General features: G+C 44.0%; 1 protein-coding gene across 1 annotated transcript; it reads left to right on the top strand.

The window, feature by feature from the left end:
* Positions 1-6,094: 6,094 nt before the first annotated feature.
* On the top strand, positions 6,095-16,110 carry TMEM267 (transmembrane protein 267; the record flags this gene model as incomplete). The annotated part of the gene is made up of 2 exons (XM_081089588.1): positions 6,095-6,406; positions 13,195-16,110. 2 exons carry the CDS (start codon positions 6,095-6,097, stop codon positions 13,528-13,530), a joined length of 648 nt encoding a protein of 215 aa, XP_080945714.1. The 3' UTR covers positions 13,531-16,110.
* Positions 16,111-17,127: the final 1,017 nt, after the last annotated feature.

The raw sequence follows: 17,127 nt of genomic DNA, 5'->3' as shown, positions 1-17,127 counted from the left end.
CTTGCACTGCTGGTGGGAATGCAGACTGGTGCAGCCACTGTGGAGAACAGTATGGAGTTTCCTCAAAAAACTAAAAATGGAACTCCCATTTGACCCAGTAATCCCACTTCTAGGAATATATCCCAAGAAACTAGAAACACCAATCAGAAAGGATGCATGCACCCCCATGTTCATAGCAGCACAATTCACCATAGCTAAGATTTGGAAACAGCCTAATTGCCCATCAATAGATGAGTGGATTAGAAAACTGTGGTACATCTACACAATGGAATACTATGCTGCTGTGAAAAAGGAGTTCTTACCATTTGCAACAGCATGAATAATTTGCTTCTAGTGAGTAATGTGGAAGAGTGATGAGGTATGACTTCCAAGACTAGGCCATAAAAGACATTGCTGTTTCTGCCTTACTCTCTGTTGGCTTTTGGGGGAGAAGCGGATGCTCCAGCCCCAGTCAAGCCTCCTGGTGATTGTAGCCTGATTGATATCTTGATTACAACCTCATGAGAAACCCTGAGCTAGAAACTACAGCTAAGTTGGCTCATAGAAACTGACCTACAAACACTGTTTATTGCTGGTAAAGTCACTAAATTTGGGGGTAATTCAACACACAGCAATAAATAACTAATACAATAAGTACTCTCCAATAATCTGAAGCAATGAAGATCTCTATTGTGTGAGAAGAGCTCTTCAGACTTTTTGTGTTGATTCGTGATTTTGATGATGTATCTCTATTCTGAACACTGGCTCTGGGTCAGAATCAGACGAGTGCCTTCTATGAATTAACTGCAGCCTCAGCCTTAGGCACAGTATCTGTGAACTGGCTGTCCCATAACCTGAGGGCTGCTGGATCTCTTTTAAGTTCCTTTATCCCCACTCTTCACGTGGCATCAAGAAATATGAATGCCCATGAGGTATTCTTATTGAAGATGCATCACATGTGAGCCAGTGAGTTTAGATATCAGAGGTCACATCCCAATATCTTACTATACTCAAGGAAAGGTTTTATTCACCTTTGTGAAAAAAGTGAAAGGGCAAAATAGCAGTACGTTTGAGAAACTTCCAAAAGGCAAACAAGAAAGAAAAACTCATCATCTCGAGTAGAAAATGTGGGGGTTCATTCAAGAGTGTCATTTGGGAATAGTTTTGCCTGTAAATTCCATTAATGAAGTTTAGTCCTGCTGAACCTCTTTGTGACCCTAATACTGAAAAAAAGTATTCTGTATGCTTGTCTGGCAGGAGTTCCCAAGGTTGTGTCATATGTGAAAATTCAGCAAACTGTGCGCTTAGGATGAAAGCACTTTATGCACTTTAGTGGATGTGTTTTAACCTCAATAAAGAAGGAAAAGAAGAAATCAAAGGACATGGCTGCAACTGTAGGTGTTATAATTCTCTTTCATGACTTAACTCTCAAATGCAAATGTAACTGCTTGTGCATCTGACCGGAGTCATCCAGGTCACAAAGACAAACTTCCCAGCCAGATTCTAATTGTGGTGAAGAAGAGTGCTGCTTTCTACCTGTACCACTACCCGCCTGGCCCTCCTTCCCCCTCTGTCCTTGTCCTCACCCCTTTGCCATTATTTTATTCTTTCAATTTTATCCTCTGCTGCCACCGCTATCTTCTTCCTGTCACTGTCACTAAAGCTATTATTCCACATGTAAATAAGCAGTGCCTATCACTGCTGTCCACATCATTCTTTCATGGGACCTACCTATTAATATCTCTTTGTTCTCCACTTTTTTATCATTTAAAAAATTACTTTAATCCAGAAAGTACTTGGGTGACATCATTGGATATTTTTCTCCAATAAATATAAGCATATTATAAACCAAATTTTACTTACTATTTATTTTTAATTTTTTTTGCTTTACTTACTATTTAAATTAAAGTTGCAATCTGTCACTTGTTTGATGCATAACATCTGCCCCTCAGAGATGACAAAATCAATTTGAATTTAAATGAGAGCAAATTTTCACTCAACCCTGGTGTATGTATTCTGTGGTCCCCAGCAGGACACAAATAGTTCTGGAGACAGCTATTCAGCATTTGTAACTTAGATCCAAACTGTGCCTTTGAATAACTAAATCAATAAATCAGAGCTTTACATTCATTTCGGAGTGTGATGGCCGACTGCTGACCTATTCTTATGCCATGTAGTCAACAAATACGTACTGAGCAAAATACATGTTGTTGGAAAGTATTGTGGATTACTGCTCAGTACTCATTCTTTCCTCGGGCAAGAGCGCGAGGTACCCAGCCTCTCCACCAGAGGGCATCCGAACCCCGGCTCCAGGCGGCTCGAATGGGCGCCGTATCCCGTCGTGCTCTGGGCGGCGCGCGGGCTGGAGCCGCTCTGGCCGCGCCGGCATCTCTATGGTCCCGGCGAAGGGAGGGGGGCAGGGGGCGGGGCCTCCATTGATGCGGCCGCTTCTGCCGCGAGAGCCGAGGGTGGGTGCGGCGCGGGGCCGGTGGGGCGGGGGTTGCGAGGGACGCTGCGAAGCTACGTCCTCCAGTGGGAGGCCGAGGCGGGGACCCCCTGAGCCCGAAGTGTGGGCGGTCCCGGTTCCAGACGGGGCGGGGTGGGAGGGCGCGCCGGTGCGGCGGGCGCGGGACCCGGCAGCCCGCGCGGTGGCCGCCGTCCGGGGCCGGGACCTGCGCCCAGCGCCCTCCGGCTTCGCCGCCGCTTCTCGGTCCCGCGGGAGCCCACCCCTCGCCTAGGCTCCGCGCCCCGGCGTTCCCCTGGCCCCGGGCGGGGAGCGGGGTTCCGGGGTCGGATGGCGCTGCCCATCGCCGTCGGCACCGGCGGCGGAGCCCCTGGGCGCCCCGGGTCGGTCCTTGGAGGCGTGAACGCGACGCGGGCGACATGGCCCCTTCCCTGCGGACGCCGCGGCTTCCTCCCTGTTAGCGATGCTGGCCTCGCACCCACCTGGTGAAGGATGACTTTGGGAATTTGCGGGGACTCGAACGTCAAGTTGAAATACGGAATTGCGTGTTTCATTCGTCAGGGTCCCGGGCTCTAAGCATCTCATAGGCGGGCTGTCCACGTTCCCGTGCAAGTGAGCGCGCTGTGTGTTTCCTCGCTTTGCAAATCAGCTGCGTGCGGTTTGGCGTCTCCTTAGGGTGTTGTCGCATGAAAGAAATAGGAGCGTCGCAGCGACTCCAGTTCGGTGAAGAGGACTTACTCGTAAAGCATCATAAAGACAGTTTCCCCATGTTAGACGGCGCCTTACTCGGGGCTTTTGTGACTGTGATTGGGGAGAGGAAGGCGGGGAAGCGGAAGATGGCATTTACATTGGGAATTTGGGAGCTCTGATTTGTTTTGGCAGAAATATGTCTAAGAGGTTATTGACAATACATGATAGTGTATAATTAAAGTAACTGCGAATTATGTGTTCGTGGAGTTGAGGGAAGGGAAGATTACTGCTATATAGTACACTTTGCAGGCCCCATAATTGATGGCGTTTTACTATAATGGGGATGAGGCGTGGCCGTTTGGCCATTGCAGAAAGTGGCTCCTGCAAGTCGGAGAGAGAAATGTGTGATGTGGAAACGGGCTATTACGGCAGAGAAGTCACATCCGATTAATATCTTTAGTTGTAGGCTGAGGATTGCTTACCTGCTGATCCCTTTTATTAGCATAATAATGAAATATGTATTAAGCACCTGAGCACATTGGATTTTATGCATGAGAGGTTTAAAAGAAAATTGTAATTACTACTCTTAAGAAACCTGCCCCCCCCCCCAAAGTGAGTATGTAAAATAAACAGAAGGCTCTTTTACAGTTTAGGAGGCTCCTGGAATCCATTTTATTTGTAGGGAGAGGAGCAGGAATTAGAAAAGGGTGAGAATAAAAATGGGTCACTTAGGTGTCCTGGTCAGAGACAATAGGAGGAAGTACACTTATTAAATTGATCGATCTCATACTGAGAATCTAAATATCTGCACCAATAGTTGGAGAGGAATAGATGTTAGAATTGTGTGTTTCTGGGACCATAAGTATACCTTTTTAAAAATAGCAACTTCTTGTTATCTACTGCTGCATAATGAATTACTCCGAAACTTAGAGGCTTAAAACAGAAGATATTTCCTTTTGTCTCCATCTGACCCCCCCTTTTTAAAAATTGATTTCAAAGAGAGAGGAAAGGAGAGAGCAAATATATATATATATATATATATCTCAATTTGTTGTTCCATTGACTGGTACACTCATTGGCTGCTTCTTGTATGTGCCCTGACCCAGGATCCAACCAACAACCTTGGCATATTGGGACAATACTCTAACCAACTGAGCTACCTGGCCAGGGCTCAATCTGTCTCTTACTAGAGAAATTTAATACATTCACATTTATTGTGGTATTTGTGTTTGATATGTTTGGTTCTGATTGCTTTTCTTTTTCTTTTTCTTTTTTTTTTTTAAATATATTTTATTGATTTTTCACAGAGAGGAAGGGAGAGAGATAGAAAGTTAGAAACATCGATGAGAGAGAAACATCGATCAGCTGCCTCCTGCACATCTCCCACTGGGGATGTGCCCGCAACCCAGGTACATGCCCTTGACCGGAATCGAACCTGGGACCTTTCAGTCCGCAGGCCGACGCTCTATCCACTGAGCCAAACCGGTTTCGGCTCTGATTGCTTTTCTTTTTTTTTTTTAAATATATTTTATTGAGATTTTTACAGAGAGGAAGGGAGAGGGATAGAGAGCTAGAAACATCAGTGATGAGAGAAACATCGATCAGCTGCCTCCTGCACACCCTCTACTGGGGATGTGCCCGCAACCAAGGTACATGCCCTTGACTGGAATCTAACCTGTGACCCTTCAGTCTGCAGGCCGACGCTCTATCCACTGAGCCAAACCAGTTAAGGCCTGATTGCTTTTCTTTGGTGGGGGTGATAAAATTTTCTTTTTTGCTTTTTCCCCGTTTCTGTTTTGCTATATTAATCAAGTTTTCTTTTTCCCTCTCCCCTCCCCTTAGAGATTTAGAAGTGCTGTTCCTCAATTATTTTTTCCCAAGACATTGTACCTAGGTATTAAAATTTCTAAGGGAAAACTCAAAATTCATGATTGTGACATAATTCCCATAATTTAGTTATGTTTGGAATCCTACAGTAATGATCCTTTTTTCCCAGAACTCTGTACCCCACAATATTTTGGTATTGTTGGTGTTAATCACATTCTCTTTTGCAGATAACCTTGTCAGGGTAAGGGGGACTTAAATACTCTTAAAGGGTTTTCTCTTTATTTTTTAAATTTATTTTTCTTTCAATACCCAACTCAAGCTTTGGGAAAATTCTTTGAAAATGTTCATATTCACTTGTAGTTTTTGAAGCACTCATTTAATATGCGTTGCTTCTATTAACCTTTTAGTTGGCAGTCAGGGTTTTCATCTTCATGATCTCTTTCTTGTTTTCAATTTGTTCCTTTTACATGAAAGGCTGCTGTTATTTTTGGCAGTAAAATAGCATGATGAGCAGTTTTGCCCAAAGGAAGGGGCTGTTATCAGAAAAAGTATGGAAGGTAGTTGCTGGGTACATAGACAATGGATGCCCACTACCGGGTAGTAAACATTTCTGAGAGATAGATGACCTCAGAGTAATACATTACAGTCAGTGGGCTTCCTTAAATTTCCCATGCTGCACATTACCACCTCACCTGCTTCTCCTACAAAACTCTCATCTTTGGGCCACGAAGCTTATTATATATAATGTAACCTTTAGTGCTCTCACCACACGTAAGAAAAGTTGACTATGTGAGCTGGTGGATGTGTTAACCTTATTGTGGTAGTCACTTCACATTACGTACATTAAATCATTGCGTTGCACGCCTTAAACTGACGCAGTGTACTAGATTGATTACATCTCAATAAAGCTAGAAGAAATACAATTACAGTAATTTAAAAAAAGAAATACCAGTTTTTACAACTTGGTTTTATATTTATAAAATTATTGCTGATGATGTTTAGGTACTGTATGGCAGCCCATAATGTGCATTTGTATTTTTTTCTCCTTTCTATGTTAGGGTGACTGGGAATGTCCACCAGAAGCAGCAGCTCGGTTCCTGATGGCTTTTCACGTGCACTGACACATGGTTGGTGATGGCCTCCGAGACCGAGAAGACCCAGGCTTTACTCCAGTCTTGCAGCACTCAGGCTCTGCTTTCCAGCCTCGGTCTGGGGATATTCTGCCTCGTAGCTGACAGACTTCTGCAGTTTTCCATAATTCAGCAAAATAACTGGCTTCGCGCCCTCTCCGATAATGCAGTGCATGGTGTGATTGGCATGTGGTCCTGGGCAATAGTCATCGGAATCAAGAAGAAGACTGACTTGAGAGAAATCTTCCTAGCTGGATTTTTAGCCTCAGTTATTGACGTAGACCACTTTTTACTAGCTAGATCCCTGTCTTTAAAGGTAAGGAGCATATCTGTTTAATTTTCCTTTGATTTTGTTTGCACCATTACTAGTATATCCAACTTGACAGCATCGTTTTAGTTAGAACTAGAGAAGATTGACCTTGTTTTAAAATAAGAAAGCCCAGCCCCGGTCGAGTGGTTCAGTTGGTTAGAGTGTCATCCAAAAGGTAGCAGGTTCGATTCCTGGTCAGGATACATACCTATGTTGCATGTTCAATCCCCAGTCCAGGCATGTACAGGAGGCAACTTATCAATGCTCTCCCTCTCCCTCCTCCCTCCTCCCTTCTCTCTAAAAAGTCAATAAAAACATATCCTCTGGTGAGGATTAAAAATTGTAAAATAAGAAAGCCCATTAATCCAACTTTTTGACCACTACATACTTCCTGACGGTGTGCACAGACCATGGGGTCATTCTCAGGGCTGCCCCATCTCTTTCTGTGTTAGTGTGTTCTGTCTTCAGGACCATACTTACATTTCCCCCATATTCTTCATGTTTTATCGTTTAGCATGCAGACCTGCATGCTCCCAGCGGTCGCCAGCCTGTGGTCTGCGGACCACTGGTGGTCCGTGAGGTCCGAAAGGTTGGCGACCGCTGGTTTACCGCTGCTCCATAGCAGTTGAGCGGCTTGAAGATGAATCCAGGGTCTCCGTTGGGCGTGCAGGAGGCAGCTGCGCTCTCACCGTGAGACGTTTCTCTCTTCTCCCTTCCTCTTTCTCTAAAACTCGGTAAACTATTTAAAAAACAAAGGTGATTCCATCCCTGGGGAATGACTTTAATGGATTCATTCCCTGAGTCCCTCTTGGAGGCAAAGGTGAGCATTTCAGTGGGCTGATTAGGGCACAGTCCTTTGTGGAGAAAGGGAGGCATTTCATTCAGGTGTGTGGGGTTTAGCCACACGGTGACTATTAGTCTTGCAAATGAACTAAACTTAAACTAGCAGTTCAGATCGTATTTTCTCAGTGTCAACAGATTCGCCTACCTTTTACATATTTATGACCTGTAAACATGTCAAGGAAAGAAATATAAACTCATAGAGAAAGGACTTTGCTTGGCTCCCCCTGGCTGTAGAACAGTTCCTGGCTTACCTCCTAAGTGTTCAGCAGGTATTTGTTGAGCAAAGGATAACTGATTGCTTCTTCCTGTGATGTGTCAAGAGTTGTATCAGGTATTTATCAGAGGTTGTCTTACTTGTTTAGAGACTTAACCAGTACAGAATCAGTAATTCCCGGTTAAAGACTACTTTTAACTTTTTTGCTGTAAGCAGAAGCAGCACAAGATTGGGGTCAGAAGACCCGAGTTTGAATCCTAGGATGTAATGTTAGCACACCTTTACTTCTCTAAATCGCAATTTCCCCATCTGTAAAATGTGGATTATAATGTTAATTATATCAGAGGGTTGTTGTGAGGATTAAATGAGCATGTTAAATGACACACCTTAGCAAATAGTTAACAGTAATTGTTAGAGATTATTATAGACTAGAGGCCCGGTGCACAAAAATTTGTGCACTCGGGGGGAGGGGGGTCCCTCAGCCTGGCCTGTGCCCTCTCCCAGTCTGGGACCCCTCGGGAGATAACAACCTGCTGGCTTAGACCTGCTCCCGGGTGGCAGAGGGCAGGCCCAATCCCTAGGTGCAGCCCCTGGTCGGGCTCAGAGCAGGGCCAATTGGGGAGTTGGGGCGCCGCCCCCTGTCATGCACAGAGCAGGGCGGATCAGGAGGTTGTGATGCCACCCTCAGTCATGCTCAGGGTAGGGCTGATTGGGGGGTTGGGGCACCACCCCCTGTCACACTCAAGGCAGGGTTGATGGGGAGGTTGCGGCGCCACCCCCTGTCATGCACAGAGCAGGGCCAATCAGGGGGTTGGGGCGCTGCCCCCTGTCACGCACAGAGCAGGGCCCATCAGGGGCGTTGGGGAGCTCCCCCCTGTCATGCACAGAGCAGGGCCGATCAGGGGGTTGAGGAGCTCCACCCTGTCACTCACAGAGTAGGGCCGATAGGGGAGTTGGGGCACCGCCCACTGTCACCCACAGAGCAGGGCCGATCAGGGGGTTGGGACGCCACCACTCTCACACTCAGGGCAGGGCCGATGGGGAGATTATGGCTCTACCCCATCACACACAGAGCAGGGCCCATAGGGGTGGGGTTGGGGCGCCACCCTCTATCACCCACAGAGCAGGGCCAATCAGGGGGTTGGGGTGCCACCACTCTCACACTCAGGGCAGGGCCGATGGGGAGGTTATGGCTCTACCCCGTCACACACAGAGCAGGGCCGATCAGGGGGTTGGGGCGCTGCACCCTGTCACACACAGAGCCGCAGGGCGATCATGGGGTTGGGGAGCTCCCCCTATCAGGCACAGAGCAGGGCTGATCAGGGGGTTGGGGCGCCTTCCCCTGTCACGAACAGAGCAGGGCGGATAGGGAGGTTGTGGCCCCTCCCCCTGTCACACACAGAGCCGCAGCGCAATCAGGGGGTTTGGGTGCTGCCCCCTGTCACACTGACCCCGGTGCCGGGAGGCCTCTTGGCTCCGCTGACCCCGGTGCTGGGAGGCATATTACCTTTTTACTATATAGGATAGAGGCCTGGTGCATGGGTGGGGGCCGGCTGGTTTGCCCTGAAGGGTGTCCTGGATCAGGGTGGGGGTCCCCACTGGGGTGCCTGGCCAGTCTGGGTGAGGGGCTGACGGCTGTTTTCAGACTGGCGGGTGACTGAAGCTCCCAACTGCTCCTTTTTTTCTTTTTTTATTCTGGGCCAGCTTTAGCTTTGAGGCTTGGCTCCAGCTCTTAGGCCTCTGCTGCTGAAAGCAGGTTCTGGCCTTTGTTTACCTTCTGTATTTGAAAAATGTTGCGATCCTGCTGGCTGAAGCCCTGTGGACTAAAGCAGGTTTCTGGGGTTTTGTTTAGCTTCTATATTTGAAACATAGTTGCTTAGAGTTGCAGCTCAGAGGCCGGCAGCGGCAGGCGGGGAATGCTGGAGACCTCCGTCACTGAATCAAGCAAGCCTCATGTTCACTTTAAGCTGCCTGGCTGCCGGCCGCCATCTTGGCTGGCAGTTAATTTGCATATTGCCCTGATTAGCCAATGGGAAGGGTAGCGGTTGTACACTAATTACCATGTTTCTCTTTTATTAGATAGGATTATTGTAGATAGTCTATAATAATTGTAGAGATTATTATAGATAATTGTTGGAGATTATTATTACAATTGGGATAAGCTATGAAGCATTATGAAAAGTATGGTTCACAAATGTATTCATTGAGAATTTAACTACTTTATTGTAATTTTTAAGATATTTGGGCCTTATGCTGAATTTATTCTTTGGTTCATTTAGAAGGCATAGTGTTAAGAATACAAGCCTTGCCCTAACCAGTTTGGCTCAGTGGATAGAGCGTCGGCCTACAGACTAAAGGGTCCTAGGTTCGGTTCTAGTCAAGGGCATGTACCTTGGTTGCAGGCACATCCCCAGTAGGGGGTGTGCAGGAGGCAGCTGATCGATGTTTCTCTTTCATCGATGTTTCTAACTCTCTATCCCTCTCCCTTCCTCTCTGTAAAAAATCAATAAAATATATTTAAAAAAAGAAAAAAAAGAATACAAGCCAGAGGGTGGGGCAGACCTAGTCTCAACCCCAGCTCTGCCACCAAATCCACAACATGGGGAGGTTACTTAGCCTCCTAAGTCTCCATTTCCTCTTTGTAAAATAACCCCGACTCATGGGATTGTTAGAAGAATTAAATGAGATAGTGCCTGTAAAGCAGGGGTCCTCAAACTATGGCCCGCGGGCCACATGCAAATACAAGTATTGTATTTGTTCCCGTTTTGTTTTTTTACTTCAAAATAAGATATGTGCAGTGTGCATAGGAATTTGTTCATAGTTTTTTTTTTAAACTATAGTCTGGCCTTCCAACGATCTGAGGGACAGTGAACTGGCCCCCTGTTTAAAAAGTTTGAGGACCCCTGCTGTAAAGTATAGCATCGTGCTGATATTGATCCTTTTTGTTTTCATCAATACATTTATTTTTTATTGAGTTTATTGGCGTGACAAAACCATACAGGTTTCAAGTATACAACTCAACAAAATATCATCTGCACACTGCTCGTGCACCTGTCGCCCAAAGCAGTCTCTTGCCATCCCCATTTATCCTCCCTTTGCCCTCCCCTCACCCCCTGTCCCCCTCCCCTCACCCCCTCGCTATCACCATACTGTTGTCTGTGTCTATGTGTTATTTATATATATTTTTAATCCCTTCACCTGTTTTATCACCCAGCCCCCTTATTGAACCTTATTTTTGAGTGAAGTATTAAAATGCTTTCACATTCACCATAAGATTGTATATGATCATCAGTAGATAAATATCAAAACAGAATAAATATTTATGATACTCATTTTTGGTATCTGTTTTTACTTCTATTTTTTTTTAATATATTTTATTGATTTTTTACAGAGAGGAAGGGAGAGAGATAGAGAGTTAGAAACATCGATGAGAGAGAAACACCGATCAGCTGCCTCCTGCACATCCCCCAGTGGGGAAGTGCCTGCAACCCAGGTACATGCCCTTGACCGGAATCGAACCCGGGACCTTTCAGTCCGCAGGCCGACGCTCTATCCACTGAGCCAAACCGGCTTTGGCTACTTCTATTTTTAAGTGATCTATTTTTACTTCTATAATTTCATGATTATGTCCTTTTCTTCTTTCATTAGACATTGTAGACATTGTTTTTCTATAAGTAAAAAATCTGCATTGATACTTTAATAATCAGCCAAGCAACAGAAATCTCCCATTTCTTCTTCAGCATCTGTTAGTGTAAACAGACTTCACAGAATGTGCGGAGGGGTCCTGCTCTGCACACATGGAGCCTACGTGCCAGGCAGCTCCGCCTCAGGGTCCGGCTCTCTTCCAGGCAGCGGCTGCCAGGGGCCTCCTCGTCCCCCTGCTGATGGGGAGTGTGATGTTCTGTGCGTGGAGAGCTTACAAACGAAGGTGGAGACAATCGAATAATCATGCAGAAAAGTTATGTGATCTGACAAATTAGAAATAAAATAACCAAAAACGTGGAGGGGAAGGGAGAAGGAAGAGGAATGTAGAGTAAACTCTGCTATTCAGTCGGTAGGTCAGGGTTAAAGAAATCTGTTTTAAGCAGGGGGTTGCACGGTTCCAGTTTCCAGGGAGTCTGATTTGGCAGTGTGACAAGGCACAGTCTCTTTAATGAATGACTATTTTTTAATGTGGGGAGGGTTGTGTCCTCTAATTTATTTTATTCTTAAATATTTTTCTTTGCTATTTTCTCCCTCCTACCACCACCACCCCCCACCCCAATCTCTAATGGGTACCTCTCCCTTTCTTGTCACCATCTTCATCCCCAGAACCAATGCCTTTCAAAGCCTCGAATCATCCACACTTTTCAATCCTTTCCCTGTGGTCAGTGCTCGGACCAACGGGACCCTTTTCAGTATTTTCGTGCATAGGTTGTGCTTTCTCTTTGTAGTGGTAATTTTATTTTTTTTGTTTTTGTTGTTAATCCTCACCGTAAGATATTTTCCCATTGATTTTTAGAGAGAGTGGAAGGGAGGGGGCGGGACAGAGAATCATCAACGTGAGAGAGACACATTGATTGGTTGCCTCCTGCACATGCCCCCACCAGGGCCAGGGATTGAGCTTGCAACCAAGGTACCTGTCCTTGACTGGAATCAAGTCTGGGACCCTTCAGTCCACAGGCCGACGCTCTATCCACTGAGCCAAACCAGCTAGAGCTGTAGTGTCAATTTTATTTTTTATTATTATTTTTTAAAAATATGGAACGCTTCGTGAATTTGCGTGTCATCCTTGCGCAGGGGCCATGCTAATCTTCTATGTGTCGTTCCAATTTTTTAGTATATGTGCTGCCGAAGCGAGCACTGTAGTGTCAATTTTAGATCAGTCTCCTGTTTCTCATCTTTCTTCAGTCTTTCCTGGCTTGTGGTGGGAGTATGAGAGAGAGAGCTCATGATTTGGTATTTACTACTTTAGAGTAGTTGAAGTTAGAGCATTCTCTGACTTCTGTGTTTGCTGAGTGAGGTTTTATGTATCCTGTTCTGTAATGTTTTGAGGATGTGTGGTTGATTCAGATTTAGGCAATCTTCTCTAGTTGCAAATTAGCCTTTAGACTGTGTGGGAACAAAGCCTTACTCAGGGCTCATTCAGGGCTTGAGTCTGAATTTTTCATTTGATTAGATATTTTTGTTACCTTTTTTTTTGCAATGGTTTAGAAATTTCACTGAAGTTTATTTAATTCAACTTTAGAATACATATTTAAAATAATATAATCTTTCTAAATGTTGTAAATAAATTCTGAAAGTATTCAAAACTAATATAAAGTGATTACTACAAAAATATTCCCCTTTTGTGCCTTTATTAATTGAAGAACATTTTATTTGGTTGTGAGATTTTTTTTCAACACTCTAAGAGGACAATTCTTTAAAACTCCAAAGTTACTCAAACCTTATACATTTAGGATTTAATATGGGTTTTATTGGTTTTTAGAGAGGAAGGGAGAGGGATAGAGAGAAATGTCTATGAGAGGGAAGCATCATTGATCGGCTGCCTCCTGCACGCCCCCTACTGGGCATACAACCTGGGCATGTACCCTGACTGGGAATCGAACTGGTGACATCCTGGTTCATAGGTTGACACTCAACCACTGTGCCACCCTGTCCAGGCAGGAAAATATTTTAGAGTGTTAAGAAGCATGTGTAACACGCTGTTTGCCAAGAAGGAAATGATAGAGGTATTGCTTCCTCGCCCTCCCCGCAGGCTGCTTTGACTCTTCCACGGAGACCCTTCCTTCACTGTTCTACTGTGATACCCGCCGTGGTCCTGACCCTCAAGTGCACCATGCACCTCTTCAAGCTCAAAGACTCCTGGTGCTTCCTTCCCTGGATGGTCTTCATATCCTGGACCTCACACCATATCCGAGATGGCCTTCGGCACGGCCTGTGGATATGCCCCTTTGGGAAAACTCCGCCCTTGCCACTCTGGCTCTATGTAGTAAGCACAGCATCCTTACCTCACATCTGTTCCTTGGTCATGTACTTAACAGGGACCAGACAGGTGATGTCTTCAAAACACGGAATTCATATCGACGTCTGAGGTAACCATGCAGCAGCCTCAGAGAAGCAAATGGTTTAGACAATGATAATTAAGGATGCCCAACATTAAGGTGAATTTTAGTAAACATATTAGGTACTTATATTAATTATTATAATTCCCGAATCCTCTTGCTCAGGAGGCATGTGCAACTTTTTTGAAATGATATGTTTGTTGTAATCCTGTTTTTCTCTCTGTAACAGTTTCCTGCAGTATTAGAGTTCCATTCATTCCATTTCTATTTTTATTGTTTCTTCTGTGTATCTGGCTTTACTAATAGCTTGATTAGATTAGCAGCCAGTTAAGTTTTCTGGAAGTAGATTTTTAAGGTAGTTGATTTCCTGATGAAAAATAGTTCAAATTTTAGGGTGAATAGTTTGTGGAAGGTTAGCTTGATGTTTGGATCCTCATTTTCCTGAGATACTGAAACAGCGAAAAGGCCAGAGTTAATGAGACCGTGAGCTGTACTAGTGTAGTGAGTGCTCACACTTCCTTCTGCCCACCTGTGTGGACCCCGACGGGAGTGGAATTGCCAAGTGCTTTACTGTGGTTACTGGCAGAATCAGCACCAGTGCAGTTGTGCTGAAATGATCATAACATTCATAAAAGGCAGTAACTAACATTAGATCTAGGTTATTGTCTCAGAAATCACTTTAGGAAATTATTGCAATATGTTGGCTATAGTAACATCTTCCTGAAGTATTATTATGTCAGTATCTTTGCCCAAAAATCTCATGTGTTAGGGTTTTAACTGTTTTGAAAAATATAACTAAATTTAACAAATTATTTGCTAAGAATTAACATGAACAAAGCATTGCTACTTGGCTCATAACATAGAATTTGAATTCACGCACAAAAAAGAACTTACCAGTAATGTCATTTTGAATGTGAGCTCCTGGATGTGCCATTACAATTGTTTTAGTTGCTGTCAATTTGTTTATGCACTCCTCTAAAATATGATACCAGTTAGACAGTTTTTTAAAAAATCTGCCCGATGCTGAGAGACAAAACAGCTTTTCTGAAAATAAAACTGTTTTAGAAAATTTGATTTTTCCTTTTTTTCTTTTAGATTGAATGTCTGTTAAAGGTCAGCCTGTATTAGAGAAGGGAATTGGGTTGCTGTGAGTTTGACATCTGCACAGTGTAATGTTACTTTGATATAAAAGCCAGGGCCCCAGAGGAACCGCTTTTGTTTGCACATGTGCACCATCTGCTGTCTTGGTGTTTGCTTACACATTTTGTGATTTTTCTTGCTAGTGACTGTGTGCCTTCCTCTCTGAGAAATGATGCAGCAATGCCTTACTGACCCAGCAGGTTTTTCTCATCAAGTTCAACAGCTCTGTCAATTGTTATCACAGTTCAGGCTCTGTAGTGCAAGCATGTCAAACTCGCGGCTGTCGGGCCGCATGACAAGGCATATGGCCCGCCGGCCGCGAGTTTGATATGCTTGCCGTAGTGTTTGTTGTTAAAACCAATTGACTGCATTCTATTATATTTTACAATCTGTTAGACCTTGTAATCTGTTATTATCTTTTGAGAGCAATTATTGTGGCAGTTTGGTTGGTTTAATGGCAAATATTATATTGTGGGGGTAAACTTGAATAAGGTCAAGATTTTTAAAAAGCATATGATTTCAGAAACCGATGGACATAAAGCATATATCTTGTATGACTTTTTTTGACTAAATTATAACATTCTATTTTTTTTCTTTCTCCGTGTTAGGCAAAGGAATATCTTTAAAACGTAGGGCCTTACTTAGGAATGTCACCTTGGCCTTGGGGGTGTTCTACCCGCCTGTCAGAATGGGAGCTCACTTGGACCACGACTCTTTGCTTCTGCAGTAACTGCAGATTTAAGTGTGGGTTAATCTCTGTTCTTACCTCTGCCATCAGAAGTGTTTCTTGTCCTGAAAGCTGTGGTTGCAACTTCTAGAAATATTCACAACCAAATTCCCATTCCCAGCTGCCACTGTGTCCCTTTTCTTAGTGAAGGAGTTTGTGTCAGTACATGAGCTGGAATGTTGGCTTGTGTGTTTTTCCCCCCAGGGTTTCTCCTCTGGACTCAAATCATGAAGCCATAGCCCATAAGGAGTTTCTTTTTCTAATTACTGAGTCCCTCTTTCATTATGTGACTCACTGAACACAAAATTGTACCATCACAGAACCTCAGAGAAATCTAGTTATTATTTTGCCTTGATGCAGATTATAAGCTTATAGCTTATAAGTCATTCCGCAATGATGGATGTTCTTGGTCTTAGGCTCTCCTGAGAAACGCTGTTTGCCACTTTTCTTCAAAACGGTTACTATATTTTTAATGTCTGTTTCATGTGATAAAAGACATACTGTATTTAATTCTAGTGGAATATGTTAGAATGTGGTAAGGGGTGGATTTTGATTTAGTTTTGTTATGAATTTACAGATATTATTTTGTTATTACGGTAATTTTTGCCTCTCAGAGACATCAAGAAATGCTTATTTCTATTTATTGCAAGTTATTATAACTGTTGTAACTATGTTATAGAAATAAACCTTTATTTAAATGTAAACCTCAAAGCATTGAATCTAATTAAAATGTAAGAGAAAACAGCAATGAGTTGTTTTGATTCTCAGTTGGGCAAACTTTAGAAAGATTGATAACGTTCAGTGTTGGCAGAGTGTAAGCATATGACAACAAACGCATACTTTCTTGCCGAGGGAATTTGGTAATGTGTTTTTAAGCCATTTTACCCAGAAATTCCAAACTCCAACTCTAGGAATTTATTTTAAAGAACTAAACAGGTACATATACAAAGGAAAAATACTTTTTTTGACTGCTTAAAATGAAAAAAACCCAAAACAACAACAACAACAAAAACCCACACCTAAAAACCACTTGAAAGTCTTTAACTAGAGAGTTAGCACCTAACTGATGGTACAAGCAGTGGAATACTAATGGGTGAAGTAGCCCCCTGAAATGGTATGCAAAATTATCTGCATGGAAAAGTAAAAACTAGCAGTGGAACAGTATGGGTCCATATTTGTAAAGTAGGTATTTCCATTTTTCTATCATAAGTGCAGTCCTTACCCCACTGGTACGGCTCAGTGAGCACCAACCTATGAACCAGGAAGTCACGGTTCGATTCTGTGGGCTCCATCCCCAGTAGGGGGTGTGCAGGAGGCAGCCGATCAATGATTCTCCCTCTCCCTTTCTCTCTAAAATCACTAAAAATATATTTTAAAAAAATAAGTGCAGTCCTCAGGCTGCGGGCAGGTCTGGTCTGACGTGAGCAGCTGACTGACACTCACTGTTCCGCAGAGGCCTGTATGCGGCCTCTGGGACTGACTGTCCCAGGGGGTCTGCAAGCTGTTGACCTGCTTCTCTGTTTCCACTGGATTCACCACCTCCATTAGACCCACATGCTTGGACTGTTACGTAACTTTATTTCCCCAGACTCCAGGAGTATTCCAAGCCCCAGCCGGAGGCTCACAGCCTTCCCTGATCTGAAGAATCCTGTGAATAATCATTCTCCAGTTACTTTGCATAAATCCAAGGCATTGCCACATGTGTCCCCTTGACATTTCTTTACGTACCAGGAATAACGATAATAAAGGGTTTCTGAAG

Source organism: Myotis nattereri (assembly GCF_964212035.1).
Source record: "Myotis nattereri genome assembly, chromosome: 4".
In the NCBI taxonomy this organism is placed as follows: domain Eukaryota; kingdom Metazoa; phylum Chordata; class Mammalia; order Chiroptera; family Vespertilionidae; genus Myotis; species Myotis nattereri.
Note: the sequence above shows the minus strand (reverse complement) of the source record. Positions and strands in the feature narration are given on the sequence as shown.